This window comes from Platalea leucorodia (genome assembly GCF_965183815.1).
Source record: "Platalea leucorodia genome assembly, chromosome: 7".
Lineage (NCBI taxonomy): Eukaryota > Metazoa > Chordata > Aves > Pelecaniformes > Threskiornithidae > Platalea > Platalea leucorodia.
The window spans coordinates 52489643-52515382 of NC_138829.1; the positions used below are offsets into that span (position 1 = coordinate 52489643).

Sequence of the window (25740 nt, forward strand, 5' to 3'; positions counted from 1 at the left end):
AGGAAGAGCTCAAGATGGGACCTGGGTAGTTTGCAGCTTCTGAGAGGGACCAGCAGATATGTGCTTCTTGTTTTGGGGAGAAGGGAAGAGGGTTTTTTTGCCAGTTTACTGCAAGCAACACCCAGTCAGAATTGTGGGATCTGACTGTGCTCACCTTGACTTCCAAGAGCTACAAGATCTTTCTCCACCAAGTCACTTCTGATATGACCAGGATCCACGTTACTTCCTCAACCAGAGTAAAAGGAGGAGTTGGGTGGAGAACTTGTGTCCCAGCAGAGCAGAAGGGAGAGAAGCAAAGCAGAACCAGAGTGACAGATGCAAAGGTGGTCAACAAAAATGATCCTAACTGTCTGGCTGGGGCAGAGAAGATAAAGACACAAAGACAGACTGCCATATGCTAAGCAGCTGCAGTTCTGTCTAGTTTGGGGACCAGTAGACCTACTGGACCTGCCTTTCAGAAGATGCCATCTCCTGAAGAACAGGCTGCATAACAGGACAAAGAAGGGCTGCTTCTGTGAAAATAGTTTATTGACCTGATGGGAAAGGTAAGGCCAACTTCAACTGACAAGGATGGGGATCAATAGAACATGGAGGTTGTACATACTCTTATCATGCTGGAAGGCTCTTGTTCCCTCAGACAGAGGACAGACACTCAGAGTAGGTAGGGAGGTAAGCTTCTTATAGCTGGAGCAGAGAAATGATGATGTTCATAATTCCTCTAACAGTTTTTCCATAAATTGGGATGAAACACATTTTAAACATGCATAACTACCTCTTGTGCTTCACAGGATGTCTGCATATGCAGCTGCGAAGACCATTAATGTACCCTCAGATCCTGTAGCAGGTTACAGAAATTATCATCACTGTACCTACCTATTAAGTGGTAACTGGAGGAAGTTTCTGGCCTTGGTCTTCACTTATCAAAGAGGGAACAAAAATCCCGATTTCCCAGTGCACTGGTATGTCAGTTCCAGAATGATGTTTGTTTATTGAAGCAGGGTAGGCAGAAATAAAGGACAAAAGGGGAAGCATATAAGATGCATCCAAATTTCCCATAGTTAAGAGACGCACTGGAAAGCTGAGAAAGCAAGCAAGGAAAAAGAATAACCCCTGCTTTGTTTTGATAAAGAAGAACTTGACTAGGTCAACATAGGTTTTAACATCTAAATTAAAGAATGGGAACAACTTCTTCAAGAACGGAATTAAACAAATGATCTTGTCAGCACGGAAAAGTGGAGGAAATAGCAGAACAGAATGCAGCTGGAACACAGCCAACATTAAATATTTATTAAAGAATCCTGCAAACAAGAACTAAATCACTAATTGCACCTGCAGTGATAACACTCATCACTTTGTCCAAATCCCACCCCTCCTGATTCTACAAACTTCTGGAGACTCACAAACATGTTTTACTCCATGTGTGGAAGAAATGGGATGCTACAGTGGGAAGAATTCCTCCTTTTTTCCTGCTACTGGCCACCTGCAAGACTGAACTAGTCTCTTCATTTCAGTGCCTCTGTCTCTCCCTATCCCCTTTTGTTTTGTCTATTTAGCTTTGGGGCTTGGTGGGTGGCTACTTGCGTGTTGTGGTTTGTTTTTTGTTTGTTTGGGGTTTTTTGTAACTTAGATTTGGCATTTTACTTAAATCTTCAGCTCTTGAGAGACACTGACTGGGTGGGAATCTTGGCCTAAATTCTAATATAAATGTTTCAAGTGTTCTGGGTTTCAGAGAAATTTGAAAAATGTAACATGAATCCCTGAAAGACTTAAAAGAAAAGGGCAAAAGGCAAGTTATAAAAAGCCATTTTAAGTCTCCATTTTTAAGCAGATCTTCTTTAGGGAGAAGAGCTGTTTCATGCATGAGCTGCACTGCCTGTGGCAATGGGTCAAACCCATAGTCTGGGTTTAGTAATACTGGAACAGCCACACACTGTGTTTTCAGGCTGTGACTGGCATTAGCAAAATTCACAGTCTTCATTAGGAATCAAAAAAATAATCTTCACTTTGTCCCTATCAGGAACTTTCTCATGAAAGCATGCTTGAATAAGAGCTGAGAAAGAGTTTCAGGATCTGGCTACAAGTATTCATGTGTATATGTATAAACACAGATATATACGTACATATATATATATATTTGTACGTGTGCGCATGTAAGTGCATACGTGTGTGTTTCTAATACATTTTCAGAAATCTCGTTTTCTGTTGGAAGATCCAAAGACACAAAGAACCCACCCATGGACAAATCAGTTACATAGTCTTTACTTTTACTATTCAAGCCAAATTTTCCTGGTGATATATAATGAGATTTTACATACTTTGTGCCTCATTGACTAATATTAGATCAGTGCAGGCTACTCCCCCATCCCTCCCTCTTTGTAGTAGGGACTTTCATCGCCTGTAGCTACAAAGTGTGGTTGCTTTTGCCAAATTCTTGGAGATACTGCTAATGGCTTCATTTGAACTCTGCATTGCTGCACATCAGTATGGAGGAGGGGGGGTTGTGTATTTTAATCCATATTGCGATTGCTTTGATGTTGTTTGTAACAAGGAATATGTTTTTATTTATACATATCAGAGCTGTTATAGGAATTTGTGCTTCCCAAAGGATTAGATTTCCACTATCAAACAAACACAGTGTATACTTAGAAGAAGGGGGAGGCTAACTAGAGGTCAGTTTTCCACTCACAAACTACAGTGCTTAGCCTCTTTCACAGTTCTTTCCATCCACGGATCCAAACATTTTGTACAGAAAGCTATCAGTTATCCCCACCTTGCCTGCAAGGAAACTGAGTCAGGACACTGCCACACACTGCTGTAGGTCACATGGATGGTTAATGCAGCATTAGTAGAGTCACAGGACCCACTGCTGCCTCCAGATTGACACTGCCACCCACACATTTTGAAATAACACACAGGAACTACTAGAAATAAGGATCCATAATTTTCACATCCCTGACAGGCAGTGCATAAGAGGGCAGAAAGAACAAAGTTGAGGAGAAGATTGTCGTGGTTTAACCCCAGCCAGCAACTAAACACCACTTGCTCACACCGCCCCCCCGCTGGGATGGGGGAGAGAATTGGAAGGGTAAAAGTGAGAAAACTCACAGGTTGATATAAGAACAGTTTAATAATTGAAGTAAAGTAAAATAGAATAGTAGTAATAGTAGTAGTAGTAATAATAATAATACAATAATAATATACAAAGGAAATGATACACTATACAATTGCTCACTACCTGCCAATCGATGCCCAGCATGTCCCTGAGCAGTGATCACTGCCCCCCAGCCAACTCCCCCCGCTTTATATACTGAGCATGACGTCATATGGTACGGAATAGCCCTTTGGCCAGTTTGGGTCACCTGCCCTGGCTGTGCTCCCTCCCAGCACCTGGCAGAGCATGGGAAGCTGAAAAGTCATTGACTGGGGGGGGGGGGAACGGAACACGTTATTAAAAGAAGTTTCTGGTGCAGTTCACTTCCATGTAAATTAAAGCCTAACTGAGTACCAGGTCTTACGGTATGAAAGCCTGGAAAATAAATCTGTCTTCACAAAGTGAGTTTTGCCTCCCAGTTGTCATTTTGAGAGTGCTGCAGGGGCTTCTATCATTTCAGTTTCACAAATTCCTCTTAGCCTCATTTAAACATTTAATTTTAACATGAGGATCTTTTAAAATTCTAATATCTGACCACTTGAAATGGGAAAAGAACTTTTCAGAATACTTTGTGGACTCTCCAAAGCTTCCTTTTCAGAATGAAACTTCTGCTTAGGGTATATCTTTGTCTCTTCATATTCATTCAATGTTTTGTTTTGACTGATTTAGTTGTTTATGATCATTACAGTATTCTGGTGGAAAGAAATCTTGAGGGTGAAAGTGGAGGGGAAGGAGAGTGACAGTGTTACAACACTCCAGATCTGGTCAAAAGGGCACTTTTACAGACCTTTCAGCATCTTCTGAAAACAGTCAGATTCACTGCAGAACCACAAAAGGAAGAGGGCTCATAGTTAATACATGGAGAACCCAGATGCTCCTGGCCACCAGAACCGCACTCTTCACTCACGGGTGTGTGAGAAAACTGGAGTTTTTCTCTGATTCAGTGAGTGGCACATATTCTAAGTTGCTGCAATGGCTCATTTATTTAAGGAATGCAAACTCCATCTGAATAAAATCTCCCAGTACTGCTGCTGCACACAAATAAACTGTATCATTCTCCTGTGACCCAACTGACCAAGACGAGGTGGCACTGTGCCTCATTGGAGCACAGAGTAATGAGAGATGGACACCCACCCAGCCTGGCATGCTTGGCACTGCGATCACCCCAGCTGAGCACACAGGGTCCTACCTGCTACAGAGAACAGCTTAAGGCCATGTCTGAGCCTTAGTTCCCAGCTCACTGTCAGCAAGGATGACAAGCCAAGTCACAAGGGTGCTGCAGAGAACCCTGTGTGTCAGCAGATGTACAGACTCATGGAGGACCTCTCCCCCGATTTTATTAAACAAGGCTGAAAACCAGAGAGAGTAATCCAAACAGACCAAAATAATTAATTTTCTACTCTGAGTTACTGGGTTGACATAAAAGAACAGCAGTTATAACAGCCATTCTGTGCTTCTGTTAGAAATGTATGCTTTTTTTGAGCCTGAGGACATGGGAGGAGGCAGCCTCTGTGACTACAAAAATATCAGTTTTCTGTTTAAATTTGGGACCGTATTTAGACTTGATGGCTTATCGTCTGAGAGATTTCTCTGGATAGAGGGAATGTTTGCTTCGTTGGTTGTATTAGGGGTAAGGTGGTTTCCTGATTGGGATCACAGTGTTTGTATTTGTCAATTTTGTGCCAATTGCAAGTAAAAAATCAGCTAATTTACTCAAACACTGCCTGTGGTGAATTTGTTCAGTACATCCAATCCCAATTCCTTTTTTTAAAGAATTGGTCATTTCCACACAAAAAATATTTCAAATTTTGGGAATGCCTGGACTATGCAACTGTTACATAGTAAACTATTAGATACTCAGAGGAAGTTCCTCTAAAAAAGGAAGCTGAAGCTGGTTTGATCAGAAATAGGAGACTTCCCATGACCTTCCACTGCCTGTATCTTAACACTGATGTATGAGTTCCAATTGTATATTCAACACAAGAGACTTTTACCTACCCCTTGACCGTAAACAGCTGGCGCTGCCAACTCAGTTGGTTCTCTAAGGAAGTCAAATGCAGCTGCAACATGGAGAAGAAAATACTTGCAAAAAGCTAGAGTGAAAACTTTCACTCACTTATTTGGAAAGATACTAGGGTGAGAGGTTGACAAGCAACATGCCTTTGGCTTGTCTAGTACTCACCTCTCCAAAGCAGAAGAAATCTGAGAACTTATTGAAATGAATTTCATTTCACTCTTTGCTGGGGTCTCTAACGGAGAAGCTCGAGTCCATTTACTTTAAAGCACCAAGGCTGAAAAAGACAGCAGTTCTCAAGTTGATTCACCAATGGATTAGCTGCTCAAGAACTCACAGAAGGGCAAAGACCTGGATGTTATCAGAATAAACTGTTTGAGCCTCATCTGCTGACATAAACTTGTCAGATGTTAATACAGTATATAGATGCATAGGACCTCTTCACTCTATCTATTCCTCTCCTCCAAATACTCGTTTCAGCATGGAAAAACTGAAAAAAAAGTGTATTTGTACCAAGTTTAATTTGGAGAAAAAGAAATCATCTCAACTGTTCCAGCATTCATTCATAGCATCAGGTATCCCACTCCACTTTGGGGACAGGACTGATCTGACATGTTTAAGAACTCAGTCTGTTGCTCCAAACCCAAATGATTTCTGTTTTATTATCAGTCTGCAGCAGCAAATTATCTTTGATCTCAGCCTGTCCTCCCCCTCCCAAAACTCACTGGCAATTTTTTCTCTTTTGAGAACCATTTGCTATGTGTTTTCAACTTCTTTCACAAGATCTAAGCAAGCTGGGATATTCACCAACAAAACCAACTTTAACTTTCCATTGACAAAGCTGTCCTGTGCTACCGAGTGCCCTATTACAATCACAAGTTCAAACTTCCAAAACCAGGAAATAGATAATGGAGGCAGAAACTAATGCAGCCTTTACTTTGTTCTTAAAAATGGTAAGTAACACCTAGCATCGATTTCCATACCTCGTAGCACAATTAACAGGTTACTGATAACTATGAAAATGAAGGAAAAAAAAAGACCAGTTATCTTGTAGATCCTTCCCATCTCAGCCGTAGAAGAGAACAAAAAACATGGATGAGAAGCTCTTGACTACACAAAGGTGGCATCAAGTGCATTGGTTCTGTGGAACAAACGGGATTCCTCCTGCCTGTGAACTGTCTCCATAGCAGGAACAACCAGGTGACAGACAAGGTAGAACTGTCATGAGGGTGTTAAGCTCACACCAAAAGGAGATCCTGTTAATGCATAAGCACCATACAAAGTCTCCAGACCTACATGCCATAATGCCATGAATGCAAAGTGTCACAGACAAGGAGGAGAAGACATTCCTTTTGCTGCCTGTATGGCCATGCCAGAAGCCTATTGATAAACCAAGATGAAAGGCAAATGCTTGTACCAAGAACAATTTTGACATTTTGTCTACTACTGAATCCTCAAAGGTAGATTCATGAGGTCAGAACATTACGACAAACCATAGGGAGGAAAGCGCAGAGGGCCAAAAGAGACACAGTGGCACTCCACAAAGATGCCTTGAATCTCCCCATTTCTTTGCATTTATGCAGCATTTCACAAACCTTAAATTAGTAAGACTTCAACAAGCTGGAAAACACTAACCTTCCTCTGCTGCAGGGGCATATCATACTGAAACACCCAACCCAAGGTCTTGCAGCAAGTTGGTACAACTACCACCTACTTTTGTCCCCTGGGGATCTGCTTTATGCAGGAAGATTTCCCTAGTACAACTCTGCCAGAAACGCCCACTAGCAGGGGAATATCTCATACCAAAGGAAGGAGTGCTGGTGCTCCCTGGATGACATAAGTACTCTGAGCAAATGACCTTCCCAGCTCTAGAAAAGGCTGAGGGGCATGACTTCTTCCACACTCCTAACCCTCCCAACTCTTAGACCTGGCCTGAGTTCCAAATCTAACCACCTCCAGGCAGTTCACTTAACTGAAACATGTCTCAATTTAATAATCTGTAATGTGAAGGGCAATGACGCTCCCTACCTACAAGAGCTCTTCAAATTTCTAGAAGTGGGTGGCGCAAAGTTTAATCCTTCTCTAAAAGGAAAGTACTTATGTTTCACTGCCTCACAGGATGCTCTTGAAAAGTCGCTGCAAAATAGAGTATCTCGCTAGGGGAGCAAATCCAAGGCTGGGCCTTACTAAACCTCTGCTGGGCCATCAGAACACAACCAGCCTTTAAAGAAAAAAACAAACAAACAAAAAACCCAGGAGTTTTGTAATTACTACTCTGGAAGAATCTTCAGAACGTCCTGGTTTTGACCTCTGTCACCTCCCAGATTCCCCATGGAACCTGGCATTAATTGCTCCTTCTTTTTGTGCCCAACATTTCCAAATCACTACAGTAATATCAAACCTTAGGCTGGGCCTTGCCATTTTAGAGTAGTTCAGCAAGGCAAAGTACAACTCTTGTATCAGTTTGGACTAGCAAAAATGGTATCTCCAAAGCATGGCATAATCTTCAGGAGTAACTTCCAATCTAAGCATAAATTCACAAGCATGAAATTTCCCAGCTGCAGTGCTTTCTACACAAGCTGTCACAGGTAGTGACAAGTTGGGTGTCAAAAACTTGCTTAAGTTGACATTATTTTTGTGGGAGCTGTGCAAACAAACCCAAGCAATTCTCTTTTTAATGCTCATGACAAATATTTCACTTACACTTTAACAAAGACACTAATTTCTGTGTTTTCAGTCCAGGTCCTGCTTCATGTTGCTACACGCAGGTAGTACCGGCTCTACATTCAGCTGCTTGTTGCAGCTTCTCTTTTAAGCATTTTTATTAATTTGATTTAGTAATATGCCACCCATTAATATTCTGTTCTGACAACAGACTTGGGTAGTTGTATTATTTCCAGTGAGGACGAATCTGCACCAGCAAATCCAGTCTTCAGAAACAGTTATACAATGAGAACAGGGAATACATAGATTATCCTGTGCTGCTATATGACAACACCATTTATCAGTGGAAAGCAGAAAACTATTTTCGCCAAAAAGAAACATAACTGCTTTGCCCTCCAAAGACAAAGACAACCCCCCCCCCCCCAATCACCAACTCTTTAAATGGCTCATAGACTTCAATCTCAAAACCATTTAAGAAAACAGGGTCCACTTAAATTCATACACATTTCTCCGTACTGAGCTCCCTCTAGTTGCACTGAAGATTACTAATCAGCATGCCACAGGCAAAGTGGATGACACCAATATTGCCACAAAAACGCATGGCTCCCACTTTTATACAATGGTAAGGGGATCAGATATCAGGCTGGACAGCAAGTTCTAGGGAATATTCTAAAGAATATTCCTTCCTAACCCCAGATCCTTATGACTCTGCAAATACATACAAGACCTATTAAGAAAGGATTTTCTGCACTGATTTTCACTTCAGACCACTGATTCAGTGTCATGCCTCCAGATGTGGCCAAGGTGAATAGGTCTTCTCAGTTATACATGAGAGACAGAAATCTTCTGACTCCTACAGGCATGTAGCTGGAGCCCTGAGCCATGAGAGTTAACAATAATGCTACCTCATGAGGTTAGACTGAAGCAAAGAAAAAACAAAGGAACATACAGAAGAATACAGTAAAAGCAGTATTAAAGTAGAAGCAATGTTTTTACTTATACCTTACATCACTGGAAAAGGCAATTACATAGCTATTATTGTTCACAGATAGCACAGAATTTGGATGAGACTTAAACATCCATTGCTTCTGGGTCAGGAAAACCTCATACGACAAGAGCTGAGAGGAACCTGGGGAGGTAAACTAGAAGACTGACTATCCACACTCTTTGAGCACAATTTGTAAAACCCTCCTTATTGGTATCTGAGTAAGGGGAGGGGTGCGTCAAACCAAACCAGATCTTTCACCATGGACATTGGTAAAATTGATGCACTGAGTTTGTTAATCGTTACTGATTATCTGATAAATTGAAGATCCATTCTGATATGTTTTCAAGTGGCAAGGGGTTTGAGTGGGGACTTTCCTCATGTAGATCTATGCTAACTGCTTGGGGCCAAAACACAAGGACTCATGATAGGAATGGAAGGTGGCAACAGGGTAGCTGGGTCTACAGCCTTGCTGCTTTAACCAGCTTAATAGGGAGAAACCCCAGGAGAGGGAAACAAAAAACAGTTCTGCTTTCCTAGAGACAGATCTCACCTGCCTTCTCTCCAAGGACACAGCTCTCATGACTAGTGGTTTCTAAAGCAGAAGTGCTCTCCTGTGCTTTACCTGCTAGGTGAGAGCAATGGGGTATTCAGGCATTCAAAATATGACTAAAATGTTAATAATACATATGACAGAAAGGAGGCGAGTTTTATGTTAGAAGCAACTAGCTAGGTTCTAATGATGTCCTTCCTGGAATGTTTCTTCTTGCCTTAAATTTGCCAAAAGTGTTTGATATTTTAACAAGGAATAAGAACAGACCCATAGCTAGAAGAAAGACACGCTCTGTGGTTGCCACCCACTTTACAGATCATAATGCTTTACTTTTCAACAGGGTATACATTTATTATTATTAAATATAGATATTATATATATAAACTCTCTCTATAAAAAGATCTTACTGATAAGTTTAAAAAAAGCACATGATCCAAAACTTCATATAATCATGAACTAGTGGGCAACATAATTAAAAATACGTCAATGCAGTATTTGGTCTAAGAAAAACTGCATGTGTTTTTTTTTAGTTAAAAAGAAACTTTAGAGTCAAGTGAAGAACTCAAAGGCAACTCAGATGAATAACTGGCAAAATATCATCTGAGCAATCACTTGTCTTTCTAAACTAAGAACTCTGCTCAAGGAGATTTATAAAGGTAAAACATCCCATGAAGCAAAGTCACTCCAAATTAAGAGGCAGGAAAAAAATACTGTAAAAATATAAGCTAAGATGGGAATAGTAGAAGGAAAATTTTACAACTGTGAGTGGATGGCTGGTGACATCTACAAAGCAGCTTTAAATGCTGGACAAAAGTCAATGGAGGCAAGGCAAGATAAGAAAGGGCCCAATGTGTTTGTACAATGGTTCACAAGAAGCTCCCAAGGGAAAGGGAAAAAGTGACAGATATACCTACCCTAGCTGCAAATGCAAAAGGACAGCAGGGCCCATCGCAGGTGAAGTCAGTCACACAACAAAGGTGACAAGGAAAACATACGATGCACCAGACTGAAACGAGCACACAGACAAAAGTGTAAAACAACAAGGATAATCGAGGTGCCCCAATACTCGGGATCAAGAGAAGGAAATGACCAACTTGAATACATTTCTCTATAAAGTTTGTTATCCATGTGTCCTGCTATGAAAAATCCTATTAAGAGTGACACTGACCATCAGTTTCACGCTAAGAAAACGACAATTTAGAAAACTACGAAGAAGAAATTAAATATTATAGAATTTCTTCTCTCCTTAGCGACCTCTTAAAATCTGCTTTCCTGGGCTTAGTGAAGAGCATGTTTCTTTTTCTGCTTTTTCCTCCTTTTCTTGGAAATATTAACAGCAACCTCACATTACTCCCTTAATTTCCTCTCCATTCGCTGTTGCTCTCATTTTTACATTAGCACTAACGCGAAAAACACTGTAAACCATGCACAGGCTAAGCTTTAAAAAATTAAGGTGGGTATTTGTCAACCTTTTAATTCCTCTGTTAAACAAACAAACAAAAAAACCCACAACCCACACAACTAGGAATCCATCAATAGTGGAAAGAGCAATGCAAGGAATCTATAGACCCATTGTTTAAAAACTATGAGCAGGGAAAAGAAGACTCTATGAAGAAGGCTGCCCCTGCTAGTTTTTTGAAGGCAGAAAGAAATGTGAAACAAAAGGTCTGAGGAGAAAATTAGAAGCAGCTTTCAAAATAACACTACACAAAACACCACTGTGTTAGGACGGAGAAACGGGAAGGAAGAGAAGAAAAAGGGAGAGGGGGAAAAAAACAGAAAGGGGAAAAGAAAAAAAAAAGGAAAAAAGAGAAAAAAGCCAATCCAACAGTTCAAGTGGTAGGATCTTAAACATTGCCAACTCACAAACCTGTCAAACATTTTCCTCCCATCTACTATACTTCTTTCTTTAATACTACAGTCCTTCTGGAAAAGGGAGACAAAAGAAAAATGATTGCACTAAATTTGCATAACTGCAAAACATGGGAGATTTATGAGCATTTTTAACAGCCAAACAAATTGTCTGCAGAACTGCAACAGCAAGCTATTGGGGTTCTTACCGTCAGCAACATCACAAGTGTGTTGGGAGAATCAAATCTTTTATTATAAAAATCAATCACAATTCCCATTCTGTTCCTCAATCCTTAGAAAAAAAAAAAATCCAAAAAAACCTGAGTGCTGCTAATTTAGCCTTCTCACTGAAGAATGAACACCAGATAAAAAGGGAGCCGACAGCTGGCCCAGAGCCAAAAGGAAAGCTTTTAGGCACAAAAATTGCCGAGAACAATGTTTGTTCTGCACTCAGAATTTTTTTTTACATGCAACACTGTACAGACAAGACGGGCATATCTGGTGACATGGCTAAGAATATACATTTATGATGGAGAATACTGCCTTTTAAAAGGAGAAATAAATTAGAGATTAATGCCTTTTTATGCAAGCTGCAAGGAGAAGAATTCCTGGAGCAATTCAATTCAGCACAAGGAACAAGGTTTCTTTCAAAAAGTCACCCTTTAACTGGGAAGGGCGCTTCTTTGCAGGGAGTCTGAACTGAGAAATACGCAGCTCCTTGCTTTCTATTTATAGTCATTCAGGCAGTGAATAGTCTCATTCCAAATGCCACAAGGCATACTCACAACCTTTTATTCCAGAGACCTGATTTGTGTTTCATTTCAAAAAGTCCAGCCCGATGGGGAGAAAAAGAAAAAAAAAAAAAAAAAAAAAAGAGGGGGAGGGAGAGAGAGAGCGAGAAAAGGCAACGCAACATGCAACAGAAACTTTTTTTCCCCAACTTTTCCTTTATGAAGCTGGTGCTGGAGAGTGTGGAAAAGAGGGGTTTTTTTTGGAAATTCCCTATAGGAAGGAAAAAAAGTGTGAGCTTTGGAAGTGCATGCATTTTTACTCATTAACACTGAATATCAGTTGCCCTGCAATTTAAGCAAGTTTGGAGGAAGAAGGAAAAGGAGGGAGGGGTGAGAGCATTTCAATTACTTGGCTTTGAAGGACCCTTCTGAATGAGAAAGAGACAGAAAACACTTGTCAAATGCAAGTTCAAGTGAAAGCCACTTCTGCCAATGAAGTGTGCAGATGGCTGTGGGGGTTCCACTGAACCCTAACTGGGCCTCTATTATGTCTTTATTGCTTACAAAAAGGCAAGGGTCACCTTCAGTTTAGAATAAGTTAGCATCCTTTCCCACAGAATGACTCTGGTCAATCAAGCCAAGCAAAGGAAGTCTTCCTTTGAGTGACTGCTATCCCATCAGCAGACTGAAGAATTTTTAGAAAGGCTAAATAGACACAAAAACCTTTGGTCTCATCTACACTACTGACATTTATCAGAAAAAGTTCCCACCATTGCAGGCAATCTTGGGAGAACTAGGGTAGGCTGGTGGTGGCTGTCATGTATGTCTGTTAGATTTCTTTCTCATTAGGGCTGGATGATACGAGTCTAGAAACGGTACTGACAGCTTTCAAAATTTTACTAATAAGACGTGGCACGAAAAGCAAGTTCTACACCTCTATTTTTAGCGTGTGTTCTTCAGAAACACAGGAACCCCATCAGGCCAGCCCATGTCAGGTCTCCTGTTTCTAACAGCATCCAGGGTCACATGTTTCACAACCAAATGTTGCAGAAATTTCTGCCGATAGGCACGTGTGGTACCACCACCTGCCCTCCCAGCATTGCTCAAGACAATCCAGCTGGTGCTTTCCAACATTATCTTCTGCGGTGCTGTGAAATACCATCACCAATGCAGAACCCTTAAAAAACCCAACAGAGCTGAACTAGAAGGTAGATAGAATTTGTCTTTGTGGCACAAACTCTGTGTACTTCATTTGAAAAGCTCACACCTAAGGCCACTAAACACCAAGAAGGGTGCAGTGTCCTCCCCAGTGCGTTCAAAGGATTACATACAAGAAAGAGAGTTCCAGACACTGAAGGGTCAGGTATCTCCAATACTTTCCTTCCAAAACAGCAGGGGAAGGACTTTTTCCCAGTGAAAAGTTAGTTTCCAAACTACGGTGACAAACCAACCTACCTGATAGGAACACTGCGCATACTGACACAACTATCTCCAAAGTCTCAGAGAAACAAGTCTCTCTCAACACTGCTATAAGACAATATTCATGGGATCACAACTCCTGGGCAGCACAAATCACCTTCCCTAGAGGTCAGAGGTAAGCTGTATGGCAAAGCTCAGTATTATTCTTGGAAGAGAACAGGAGAAAGTAGGAAAACAAAAGCAAAAAGGGGAATAGTATTTAAAGAAAATTCCTCATAGCTATTGGCAAAAAATATAGCAACTAACTTTGAGAAAGTTACTAAGATAAAAACTCTCTTAACTATCCTACCTGCTAGTCTGACAAAGATACTCCAAGTTACTCCAACTTCCATAGAAGCCACCTTTTTCTCAACAACTGGAAAAAGACGTACTTATTCTGTGCCAGAAAAGATATCAGATTCTCATAAAGGGGGGACCATTTCCACACTTCATAGGTACAGAAGCCTTCGTACCACTCAATACAAAATCTCTCTTTTAAATACAGGAAGTTGATCCCAGCAAGGGAAGTAAAGCAGAATTCTCTCCCTAGCAAGCAGAAAAGGGTGATTTGATACCAGATAGCGTAAAATAATTCTTCAGGGAGAAAGGAGAGCCTCAAGCATGTAACACTCAAATAATTCTTCAACTTTGTAGTTTAATACATCCTCAGGATGTCCTCTTGATAAATATAGCAAAAGCTGCACATAGAAAAGTAATTCCTGAGCACTCCACAAAGACCAAATTTAGAAGCTGTCTGTCAGTTGCTTGTTTTTTAAGTCGTCCCTTTGAAAAAAAAGTAGTACAAAACAATATAGTCCCTGGAAAATCGACAAGATTTAGAGGTCTTTATGACTATACAGCAACCCTAATAAATCATGAATTGTTACAGATGAAAATAAGTTCATACTGGTACAGATTCCACTCTGGAAAAACTCAAAGAAGTATTTAAACTGGCAGCTGCCAGTATTTGTGGATTTTTCACTTTGAAGCTAATGGATACAGTATCAAGCTGGGCATATAAAAGTTTGGGAGAATGCCTAATCAAGAGCATCCTATGGAGGGTCATTCAATCAAATCATTATGTGAGAGTTTTCTATTAGCACATTAAGTGGCATGACTAACACAGGCTACATCATCTCCTGTATCCTCTACTTGGGACAAGAAGCCCATGCTGCAACTGCTTCCACACAATGGGGTTTTGCTTTACTTCTTTACAGACAAACATTTCTGATTATTTACGATGCTGAAGGCAAGGTCAACTAATATGAACCTTGCACTTGGAACAGAGTACTAAACTTTTTGATGTTTTTTAGTTCCTGGAAATTGGGGAAAGGGGGGAGGAGGGGAGGTTAATCCAGTATCTCAGCACAACCCTTAAGAAAAAACTATCCTTACTAGAGAAAAGATTCGGCTTTATTGTAGAAAATCCATTTATGCTCAACAGTACCCCAGACAGCAGTCTTCACTTCAGACATGTAGCTGCCTTTTCCATATGCATGACCTAGGTCATGAAGAAAAGAACTGGAGTCTTGAATTTTATTTGAAGTTATCTGAGAAATCTCAGCTTAAAGAACTAGGAATATGCTCATGGCACCACATGCTGCTGAGGAGACATGGTACAATGTTTTTGATCCAGGACATTTGCCTTGAGGACTGAAGCCTCCACACCCCTGTCTATTGGGCTGCTGCATTTCAGCCAAAAGGTGATAAAGACAAGGCTAATTCAGGCTAGGTCATCATCCACCTGCAGAGGCACACCCCATCCCATCTCATCTGGAACGGCAGAAAAAGTTTTACTCAAGACTGCTGAAGAATGGAAAATTATATGTATCTCCAAGAGCACTATTGAACACAGGATGGAACTGGCCAAAGTTCGGATGTGTCCCTTATATGAAACGCTTTCCTCTTCAACGCTGTCATACCTTTCTCTTGCTCAGGGCTCAGATCACCTGGTAGCTATTTCAGAATGCTGAAAAGGGACAGAAGGGAATTCACCTTGATAGGTTTATCTTCTTCCATTTGGTCAATGAGCCTCTCTGTTCTGTGAACACTTCCTTACTACATCGCTTAGAGCAGAAAGGTGCGACGCTTATGTTCTGATCAGCTAAAGCATCTCATTTTGTGAACCTGGATCTGACTTTCTTCAGCAGCTACCACACTTGGTAACAGTCCTCTTAAAAGTGAACAAAGCTCATGTGGTGCAAGGTATAAAATAACATACTGAAATTCCTAATTAAGCAGTAAACAAAATATAGACAACTTGATCTTGTAATTAGAAGTGGAGCTAGAAGGCTCTATGCTCCTAAACAGGATATGGACATTGTGTGTTAGCAGGTAGAGGCTGCCTATGTTTCTGTGTTCCAGAAAGAGGTAGTCTCACACCAGGAAATCCTGAATCAGAGTTTAGGGTTTAGAAACATGTAATACAGCCAGAAGAGTTCAAATTCATAAGAAACCATTAGGATCTGAAATCACTCAGCAGTTTGATCTGCTGAACATTACAGATCATCATGTGTCATCTCAGCAGTCCCTGTTCCCCGCTACAGGCTGGTGTGTACAAGGCTGGATGAACTGCAACATCATTACTACAGTAGCAAACTAGTTAAGAAAGATCATTCCAAATATGCCTGATCAGAAAACTAAATTCAAGTTCACACAAAAAAAAGCAGAGGAAGTTAAGACTTCACTAACACTCCCTGCCAGTCTGAACTGACGTGCTTATTCTTGACTCCAAATCTGGTGATGAGTCTGACAGTGCAAGCAGAACAGCCAACAGGCAGATGAGAGAAGAGGAGAAAATAAAAGACCCTCTTCCCCTAGCTGCCAGGTTTCCTTCTTCTTCCTAAAGGTGCACACCCCCTTTTCACTGAAGGAGCCCTGTCAGGCTTTATATAATTTTGTAGAATTAGTGAGAATCTGTTTTATTCTTTATGTAACTCTCCACAGATATATATAATTGTCATCATTAAAGCACTGAAGCAAAAGATCCAGCTCTCTTCCCTCCCAGAAAGCCTGTGTTCCACCCCAGCAATGTCCCTCTGGGAAAAGCAATCATAACTAATTTGTCATCAGTCTTAACAGACTTGCCAGAACCCTGTGACAACATTTTAAGACAGTCCTTCCTCCAAATGACTCCTCCTATCCATTCTACGATGACTATCTGGCTGCTAGTAAAAATTTGGTCTCAAGCTCACTAGTATAGATTATTCCCCTTCAGAACCTTAAAAGATAGTTATACTCCAGGTCTTTGGACACTGCTACAAATATAGCTCTCATGCGATAATGTTTGCTGAGCAGCTCCCTTCAAGTAAAACAAAAAAACACCATCCACCTACAACAGCATTCGTGCTTGCTGGTTCTTCAAGCAAAACACAGCAATACAGAGGCCTAACAGATATTTAAAACTAATAAAAACATAGTGGTATATAATGCTTACAAACCACATACGCTCCAACAAAAAAACTTTCCCAATGACCACAAACAGGTACACATGTCACTCCCCCAACGACATAGCTTAATCCCAGGCAGGAGAGTAGTACATTACAAAAAGAAAAACTAGAAGTGGCACCAACAGCAACATTCAAAGGAGCAGCCCAGGTTGCAGGAATACACTGCTGAACAGAGCTATATGAACAGCAGGGATGTATATATGGTTTGCTAGCCCAATTCTGACATGTGCTATTCAACATTAACATATTATATGTCAATATAATATGATACTTATCACTTTAGATATGTAGCACTCACATTTGTAAATTTTATCCTTTCTCGATGCATCAGAAGCAAAAAGTATAGGATATAGTGTATATATGCTTCATCTAGGGACCACAGTATAAGCTTCAATTAATAACTTATTTCTAACAATTACATCAGCTGATGTTTCTCTGCCACAGTTCTAAATCAATTTAAATGTCATTGAGAAGTTTCAAAAAAATCACTGAAATTAAGGCTCCCTCACTATCATCAATCAAGTGATTTTATTACTGCAGCTGTCTACTTAGACAGTTTATCTACTTATCTATTCTTTAGATCAAGGAGATCCTGTATTTCTTATTTCTATATCCATTTCACTTTTCTTTTCTCATGTATTAATATAAATATGCAGTGTGGGGATTATTTACATTAATATAAACTAGGTCTTCTGAAATACACTTATATTTATAGAAAAATGAGGCTTTGAGGTTTTTGTATCTAACTAGCATGTGGTGATAAGTTTAAATTAGTTGTTCTCTCTATGAGATTTGCCTGTTTCAGTAAATCAGTCCAGAATATCTCCCAAGTGGTTTATTACACTACATAGTCTTTTTAATCCTTCAGTGAAAAATGCCAATGCAAAGAAACACACGCACAAAAATGTATTGGTTATGAGAAAACATCTCATGTATAAATTAAATATTGCATTTTTTAGGTCAAGCAACTGGAAAACAAAGTGTAATATTTGAAGTATTCTTGGACTTGTTTAGAAAAAGCAGCCTTAAATTAGTTTAGTTGTTAATTTTTCTCCCCAGTACAACTGACTTCCGCAAAGCCTACTCCCATTTAAGTAGCAAATTGTTCCAAATGTCATTTGTCACTATTTATGCAGAATGTAATCAACAACAAACTAATTACAAAGATTGTTTCCTCAAATTTCAAGGACAGCCCACATAACTGCATCTTGGAAAATTTTTTCAGTGAACTCCAGGATTGTCATCTGGTGCTGACTTACACTTCAGACTTAAACACTCTACAAACTTGCAAAGAATTACTGTACATAATTATGAGTCTTCTACAAAGACAAATGAAGGACATATGTCAATAGAGGGGAAGTGGGGGGACGGGGGGAAGCTGCCAGAAGGGATAGTCTGCATAACATTTATTCCAAGAATATTGCACAAACTTAAGTGAGATGCATACATAATAACAGGCACCTGAGAATTCAGTAATTGCTCATTATGCAATTATACCTTAGGCACTTTAAGCAAATGCTGAAGACATAATACATAGGAAAACCTGGCTAACCACAAAATTGTTTTTAAGGAGAATTAGGAAACTCTACACGTGGATGCCATTGGGTCTTTGCTTCTCTCTCTGCTGGAACCCTGTAATCCTCATTAATCTGCTGTTTGTTCCTGGAAAGTACCTTTTCTCTGTCAGTAAAATCCAGAGCTCAGTTGGGTTAATCCATGCCCCTTACTCGTAGCTGAAGCCGCACGGACAAACACATGATTTCAACAGACACAACCCAAAATTTGCTATATATTTTTCCTTGCTGTATATTTTGCCAAACTAATTAAAAAAATAAATTAAAAGCTGGGAACCATGTTACCACAGGGTGCCAAATTTGCAGCGAAAGCCCCATAGGCTCCTGTCACGCAAAATTTTGACAAGCCTTGCCAAATGGTTTCTTCAGGATGCAAACTGCTTGTGAAGTAACTGGGCCCTTTGTGTTGCAGCTGAATGCTGCAGATGGAAAGGTTAGGAAAGGGTTTTTGCTAGGAAAGGGTAACTGCTGTTTTCACCCCATGACGTTTAACATGCACAAATAAGAACATACTCTCCTGGTACAGGATGCTGCTTGGTACCCTCAACAGCTCTGCAGCATTTCTCTTCCAATTGTGGAAGAGCGCACGCAAAAGTAATGTCAGAATGTGTTACCAAAACCAAACAAAACCACCCCCAAACCAAACAAACATAAAAACCAAACCAGAGACATTTACAGTACATTTCAAACCCGAGGTCCAGCACAAATAGGACAGATGTCTTCAAATTTCTAAGCTGTACAAATTTCAGTCACTGTTTAAGAACTTCATATATGAACAGGCCTTCCCAGGGAGAGTAAGATGACTCCCTGCAGATCTAAAACACCAGCAACCAGAGGAGAATACCAAGCAGAGGTACGCACAAATATGCACAAGCTATATTCACTCTTGTTTTTTTTCTATATGGAAAGCGGTTGAAGACATGCTATGTGATGAAAGCAATTCTCTTCTACAAGCTGGTCATCAGCAAGCTACAGAAAAGCCTGAACAGTGCACCTTTTACATTATCGGGCATCAGTCGTAATATTGCTTCTTCCCTGACAGGCTTTAAGTCCAGCCACGCTCTGCACAGTAGTAGATGTATATAATGGTTCCAGTTTATCCTATTTTGCAATTTCTACACAGTGAGCTGGGACGCTTTAAGGCAGGTGAAAGTAGATGGATAGAGGAAAACAGTAGAGATGGGAATTTTCTCCTTTACCTTATGCCTTTTGCAGATCTTTGGTCTCCAGAAAATTTCCAGTTGCTTCAGGAAATCTGGGACTGCAGTTTTCAGATGAGAAAACCGTCAAGTGACAGCACTGCAAAAGCCCAAGAGAAACTAATTGCTCTGAAAAGAAGGTGATGGGAGGATGCACCCTAACAGTCAACTACTCCAATGCACAGCAATATACTGACCCAGCCACTGTCCCTCTCTATTACCATCTAACAGCTTTTCGGCCTCCCATCTTCAGCGCATACAAGCCAGCACACAGTGGTCCACATGCCACCTTCTTTGCCTTCTGCAGTAGAGTGCAGCTGCAGAGTGCCACTTTCCGAACGGCGCAGGGGCCCTCCAGTTGGTTGAAGTCTTCCTCCTTCAGGAGCACTCCACATAAATCTGAATGCCATTTTAGATGAAGCAAGAACTCTCTCCTTGCAGTGTAGCAACAGAGTAAACCACCCAAAACTTCATCAACCCTTTTTTTTTTTTTTTTTTTTTTTGCTACCTAATGAGTTACAAAATAGAGTTACAGCTTACAGTTACTATCCCACCTATGCTATGCTGGTTTTAGGTGTTAACACAAACTAAATTTATCCAGTAACATGTTTCAAGGTAGTTTTAGGTGTTTACTGGGAAAAAGAAAAATCCTAATATACTATAGGTGACCTAGCTGAGTAAAATATAAATGCATATCCTTGACTTGCCATCAGCTGTTTTTTGTTTCTGACAAGCTGTGGATGCAACAGACATACATACACATACAGAACAAATCACCGAGACACCAGCTGCATTGGCAAGCCGCTTAAATGGCATGCTCCTTGCAACAGAACACATGCATGACAGAATGAGTTTACGCCGAGTAACTTCAACAGCAAGTAAAAGTGGAAATGCCCCACCTCATACACCATACAGTGAGGTTTCACGTGTACTGGAGCCAGCAGAGTAGCACAAACTATGGCTTATTTGGAACATCTAGGGTATTGACAGAACCTCGCAAACACAGAAATCTTGCAGGAAAGGACTGTTAGCTTACAAATATAGCAAGATGAGCAATAAATGTGAAATACAATCCATCAGATCAATTTGCTTTTTTTCGAAAATGTTTCCTTAGTACACTTTTTTCATCTTGTAGAAGAGTATTAATGAAAATAAGCTCTATTAGAGACCAATCTCAAACTGGCCAGTATCTGAGCTCTGTCAGTGACTGGTTAAGTCACACAGCTCTTTCCCAAGTGAGCAGAATATACAAACGTGTGTGGCACATCTTCCAAAATGGAAACTGAAAATTTGTCTTCTAATGGTAGTTCTGCAGTAGACATCTAACATCCATTTCTACTGATAACATGCCAGTGCCGTTTTAACTTGTGCCAGTCAGAGCGGACCACAATAGACCCCTTCACAGCACAGTTCAGAACTGCAGGCAAACACACATGATTTTTTCCCCATCATATGGGCCTATTCAGGTATTTGTAAATACAGCCTCAGGAGGAGTCTGTTCGTGATAGCTAACAAAAGTAAACTCCAAGCATAAAAAGTGCAAAAAGAAAAAAAAAAGGGGGGGGGGGGGACGACGACACGACGACTTAAAATTAGAATATTTACACCTGTTTTAAACTAAGAAAATGTGGAATCCATTGCTAGGAGCATGGAGATTTCACTCTTTGTGCTAACAATTAAAATAGGGTTGCACAATATATAGGAATCAACATATCTAGCGATGTCACAATCCACGTCACGTAAAGAATATCTTCTGTTTGCAAAACCAAGTGATCCACCCTCTTCTCTCTCTTTTTGCAAATAGAAGAGAACCACAAAAAGTAAGTATAATAAGCAAAAGGAAAACTGAGGAAATAAAAAGCCCTTACTTTGGCTTCTCTGATTTTCCTAAACTTTGATGCCAAACCAAACAGTATTGCTGGCTTCGCTGCCTTACAATAGAGACAGACTGCATAGACCGCTTAAACCCATGAAATGCATTGCACAACTATGGTCCCAGCTATAAAAGGTGGCATCTGGAACGTTCCTTGTCCTGCAGGATGAAAAGTAAGGGGGGACAGGAACTCTCTGATAGTCATCAAGCCCAGTACTTAGCTACTGCCAAACACAGAAGTTACATTTCTGGAGCTAGCAGTCAGTCTTGCTTCCCCTCCTCCTGAGGGCAAAACCTTTAGAGACCACAGTTATTCCTCAAAATTTATTTATCTAAAAATGCTGCATATGCTACTCCCCCAAGCAACATGAAAACTCAATCAACTTCACAGGCCACGACCATGCAAAAAATTTCTATATTGCTTTTCTTAGGTATTGGTACAGAAATAGACTGTTGTAACAGTATAGTCAAAACATAACTTCAACAAACTAGCTTATACCATAGGAAGAAAATTTTTAATTACTTCTTTCAACAGAAAAAAAACAGTTTTTTGGGTCTTTACTCTCACATTCTGGGCTGACAATTGTTTTTACGAATTTATTTCAATTAGCTAGTTATTCCCCTCGTCCTACTTTGAAGCTAATCCAAATTCCCTGGAGAATTCCCTTTTCAAATCAAAATACTCAGAGCTAATTATTTAGCACCTTTAATTTTCAAACTGTTCTTCAGACATCTTGATAAACAGTTACTTCATACTAAGTACATACCACAACCAGGTCAAGGGACCTATGGCCACCGGTCACCTGGAGCTTAACAAGACATTAAAAAGGCCTATTTGTCTGGCTGACAAATCTAATGATCTAATGATAACACAGTAGGAATTTTTGAATTTGCCTGATCTCAGGTCACGTCTCATGCTGTCATCCAAACCCTCAGGTTAATCATAACCTACTATGACAACTTTAGATTGAGGTTCAAAATCCAATTTTTCCTTCTTAGAAATATGAGCAGAAGTGGCCAGTAACCAGATGTGCTTCTTAAACAACTATTTTATTTAGAAACTAAGCACTGAGGGTTGTGGGGAACACAACAGGATCTTAAGTAACTGTCTGAGACTTCTTCACAACATCTGGCTGTGTCCGTATTCTCTATCCATATCGTCAGCTGTCTCAAATTAAATGGACACACTAGTGCAAGTAAGCCCGCTACTACATACAGGTCTTCCACAACTGCATGAACACATACACAACAAATGTATAAAATGGCTGTTGATCAGTGTTCCTAATTACACAAAAGCCATGTGTCCTTCTACATCACAATCTTAACAAGCTCTACCAATTTGCTGACTTTCCTCTCAATTGAATACTGACGTTAATAATTCACTGAAACCTTAGAATCTCATGAACACACGCTCAGAAGCCCAAAAAAAAACCTTGCCCCAAACCTTCATTCTAACTCTTATTTATCACCTTCTGCTCTGAGTGAAACTGCTTTGGGACTCGGTTCTCTGCAGCGATATCCAAGACTTGTTTCACTTCTGTGGCAGCACAATTACTCTTTTAGATTAAGATTTAATCATGGGATACTAATGCAAAAACAATGGGGAAAAAAAAGGCATCTTCTTTAGGAGAATGTCTACTGAAACATCTCGAGCCTCCGCGGTGCAATTGTCAATGCCCCTGACTAGACCAGTACACATGCCTGCTTTGACCATATTTTAAATTTAAAGCAGTGAATCTCCAGAGACACTTCACTGCCTCACTCCTGGGAGCACATCATAACAAACGAGCAGATAATTTGTCCAACTTTGTCTAGTGTTTGAAAATAGGTAGACAAGATGAATTTTTTGCATTTTTAAGAAAATTCTTCCCAAAGAAAGGGGGACATAAGGGAATCACACCATGTTCTATCAGACATTCTTTCAACAACTAAGAAATACTAAACATTGTCATAAATGTTTATGCAACATTGTGAAGAGGATTCTCCCCCCCTCAAATTCAGAGGTAGTATGCCTACATTGTTTTCAAAGCAGGTAGTACATTAAAAATTCCTTCTTGTCCATGCATCTGGACACCACATAATCATTAAGGTCCTGAAATATGGCTCTCTAGGGCCCCCACATCCACCTTCTCCTGTACACGAACCTTGCATCAAGTCTTTCACATGCAGCAATTTTAGATACTAGTTCCAAGCACCACAGACAAGTCAAAACATCTTTTAAAGAGGTTGTACCTGAGTGTCCCAATTTGTTGCAAAAGCCTCAGGCAAAACCTGAGATTTCAAGCAATTAAATTACACTTGTAGCCGTGTAGACATAACAAACTAACATTTCTTGCAAAAGAATGTGTTTCCTTTCTTCTCAAATATGTCTTGTTATGCTAAATATAATGTTAATATTAATGAAACAACAGACTCCTCAAAAATGGATAAATGTATCCAAGACATAAAGCGGCACATGAGAACAGCACTTGTTTTTTAAGAATGCACCCAAGTATGGCTCTATTACTCACCTCAATTTTATCTGTTTTTGCATCTCCCCAGTAAAGCTTGTCTTTTTCAAGATCCAGTGCCAAGCCATTAGGCCAACCTAGGGACGTATTCACCAGAACTCGCCTTTCTGAGCCATCCAAATAAGCACATTCTATCTTCGGACTTTCACCCCAGTCTGTCCAATACATGTAGCTGTAAAAAAAAAAAACCAAAAACAAAACAAAAAAAACCAAACAAACAAAAAAAACCGAGGGGAAACAGTCAATGCATGTAACATGCAAGACAAAAAGTGTCAAGATCTGTCCTGCTTTTGAAAGAACTTACTAACTTTCTGCTTTCCCAACTGCAGCAAACAAGCCAACTCGAACTGTAATCAGCAATGACAATACAAAGTTTGAGCATTAAATAAATTAAACTATTGAAAATGTGCAGTGGCCCAATTCTTTCATAGTTATGATAACACTGAAGATGCAAAGAAAAGAAAATTCAACCAAACACACAATGTACAGGTTCATTGAAGAACACTATATTTAGAAGTCACCTTTTATATACACAGTATTAAAGGGATGAAGCAAGGGAAAATCAGTTATTTCCAGAACATTTGACAAATAATACACACATCATCTTCCAATTTGCAGATTTGCAGTTTCAGGAGACCATAAACTGGATCCAAAGACCTATCACAGGGCTATCAATAAACACAAAACTTACCCCATTACAGGATTGAGCACTATTGCTCGAGGTTCGTCTAGGTTTTCTGAGATAAGGATCTTTCTTGATGTCCCATTCAACCGGGTCACTTCAATGCGGTCTGTTCCAGTATCAGTCCAGTACAGGTTCCTCGCCACCCAATCCACAGCAATACCATCTGGATGGTTGATTTCTGTGGTTACCAGGGTCTGTGCTCCAGAGCCATCAAGGTAGGCCCGACGAATTGCCCGAACATCATCATCAGTCCAGTAGATGTAGCCTTCCACAGGATCGTAGTCTATGGCAATTGCGTGTCTGATATTGTCTATCTGCAGAATAATGTCAGTGAAATCTGGCATATCCAGGGAAATCCTCCTCAAGTCAGTCCTTCTAGCAAGCAGCAAGACTTCTTCAGCACCTGGGGAGAAAGCCATTCATGGTATTATTTCCTTTGCTATTGATGTGAACACTTCAATACAGCATAGCAGGCTGTGAACTGCCACTGTCACTATAAGAAGACGAGATTTCCTTAAAATAAGGATATCAAACTCTCATTGAAATATAGACTTGTCTGAGCAGGGAGTTATCAGTTCTTCTCGATAGCTACTTGTGCTGGTACTCATTTCATAATGACAGCATCTTTCTCCTGGCCTCCTAAACTAATATGGAACATAGCAATCTCTATCTAGAATCTAAATAAATACATAAATAAACTGGGGGGTGTGGGGGGTGTAGGTCCAAATATTTCATCACGTTATATAGAATTCCTCACCTCAGCCAAACTTCCCACTAGCTGTATCAGTGCATTAGACATGGTTTTCACACACAAGCCCTACATAATAAATGACAAGGGCTAACAGAAGACTTGAGTATTTTGTAAACAAATTACATTAATGATTTGCTCCAGACAGCCCAACAACAAAGCAAGTAGCAACTACAGCAAGTATTTCTCATCTGGCCAAAGTTGATGCAAAACTAATTCTAAGACAATGGGATTGTTGTTCTTTTCTCTCCTCTATTCTTCATCCCCACTGCAAAGTTTCACTGCTTGTGGAAAG

General features: G+C 40.2%; 1 protein-coding gene across 3 annotated transcripts in view; it reads right to left on the bottom strand.

Annotated features, from left to right (window-relative positions):
• LRP5 (LDL receptor related protein 5) overlaps positions 1-25740 on the bottom strand; it is a gene marked incomplete at its 5' end in the record, with an annotated part of 238636 nt that overhangs the window by 60472 nt on the left and 152424 nt on the right. For all 3 annotated transcript variants that reach the window (XM_082318162.1, XM_082318164.1, XM_082318163.1), the window contains 2 exons: positions 24013-24184; positions 24704-25100. In XM_082318162.1, the coding sequence (XP_082174288.1) occupies positions 24013-24184; positions 24704-25100 (569 nt within the window). The remainder of the gene's footprint in view (positions 1-24012; positions 24185-24703; positions 25101-25740) is intronic.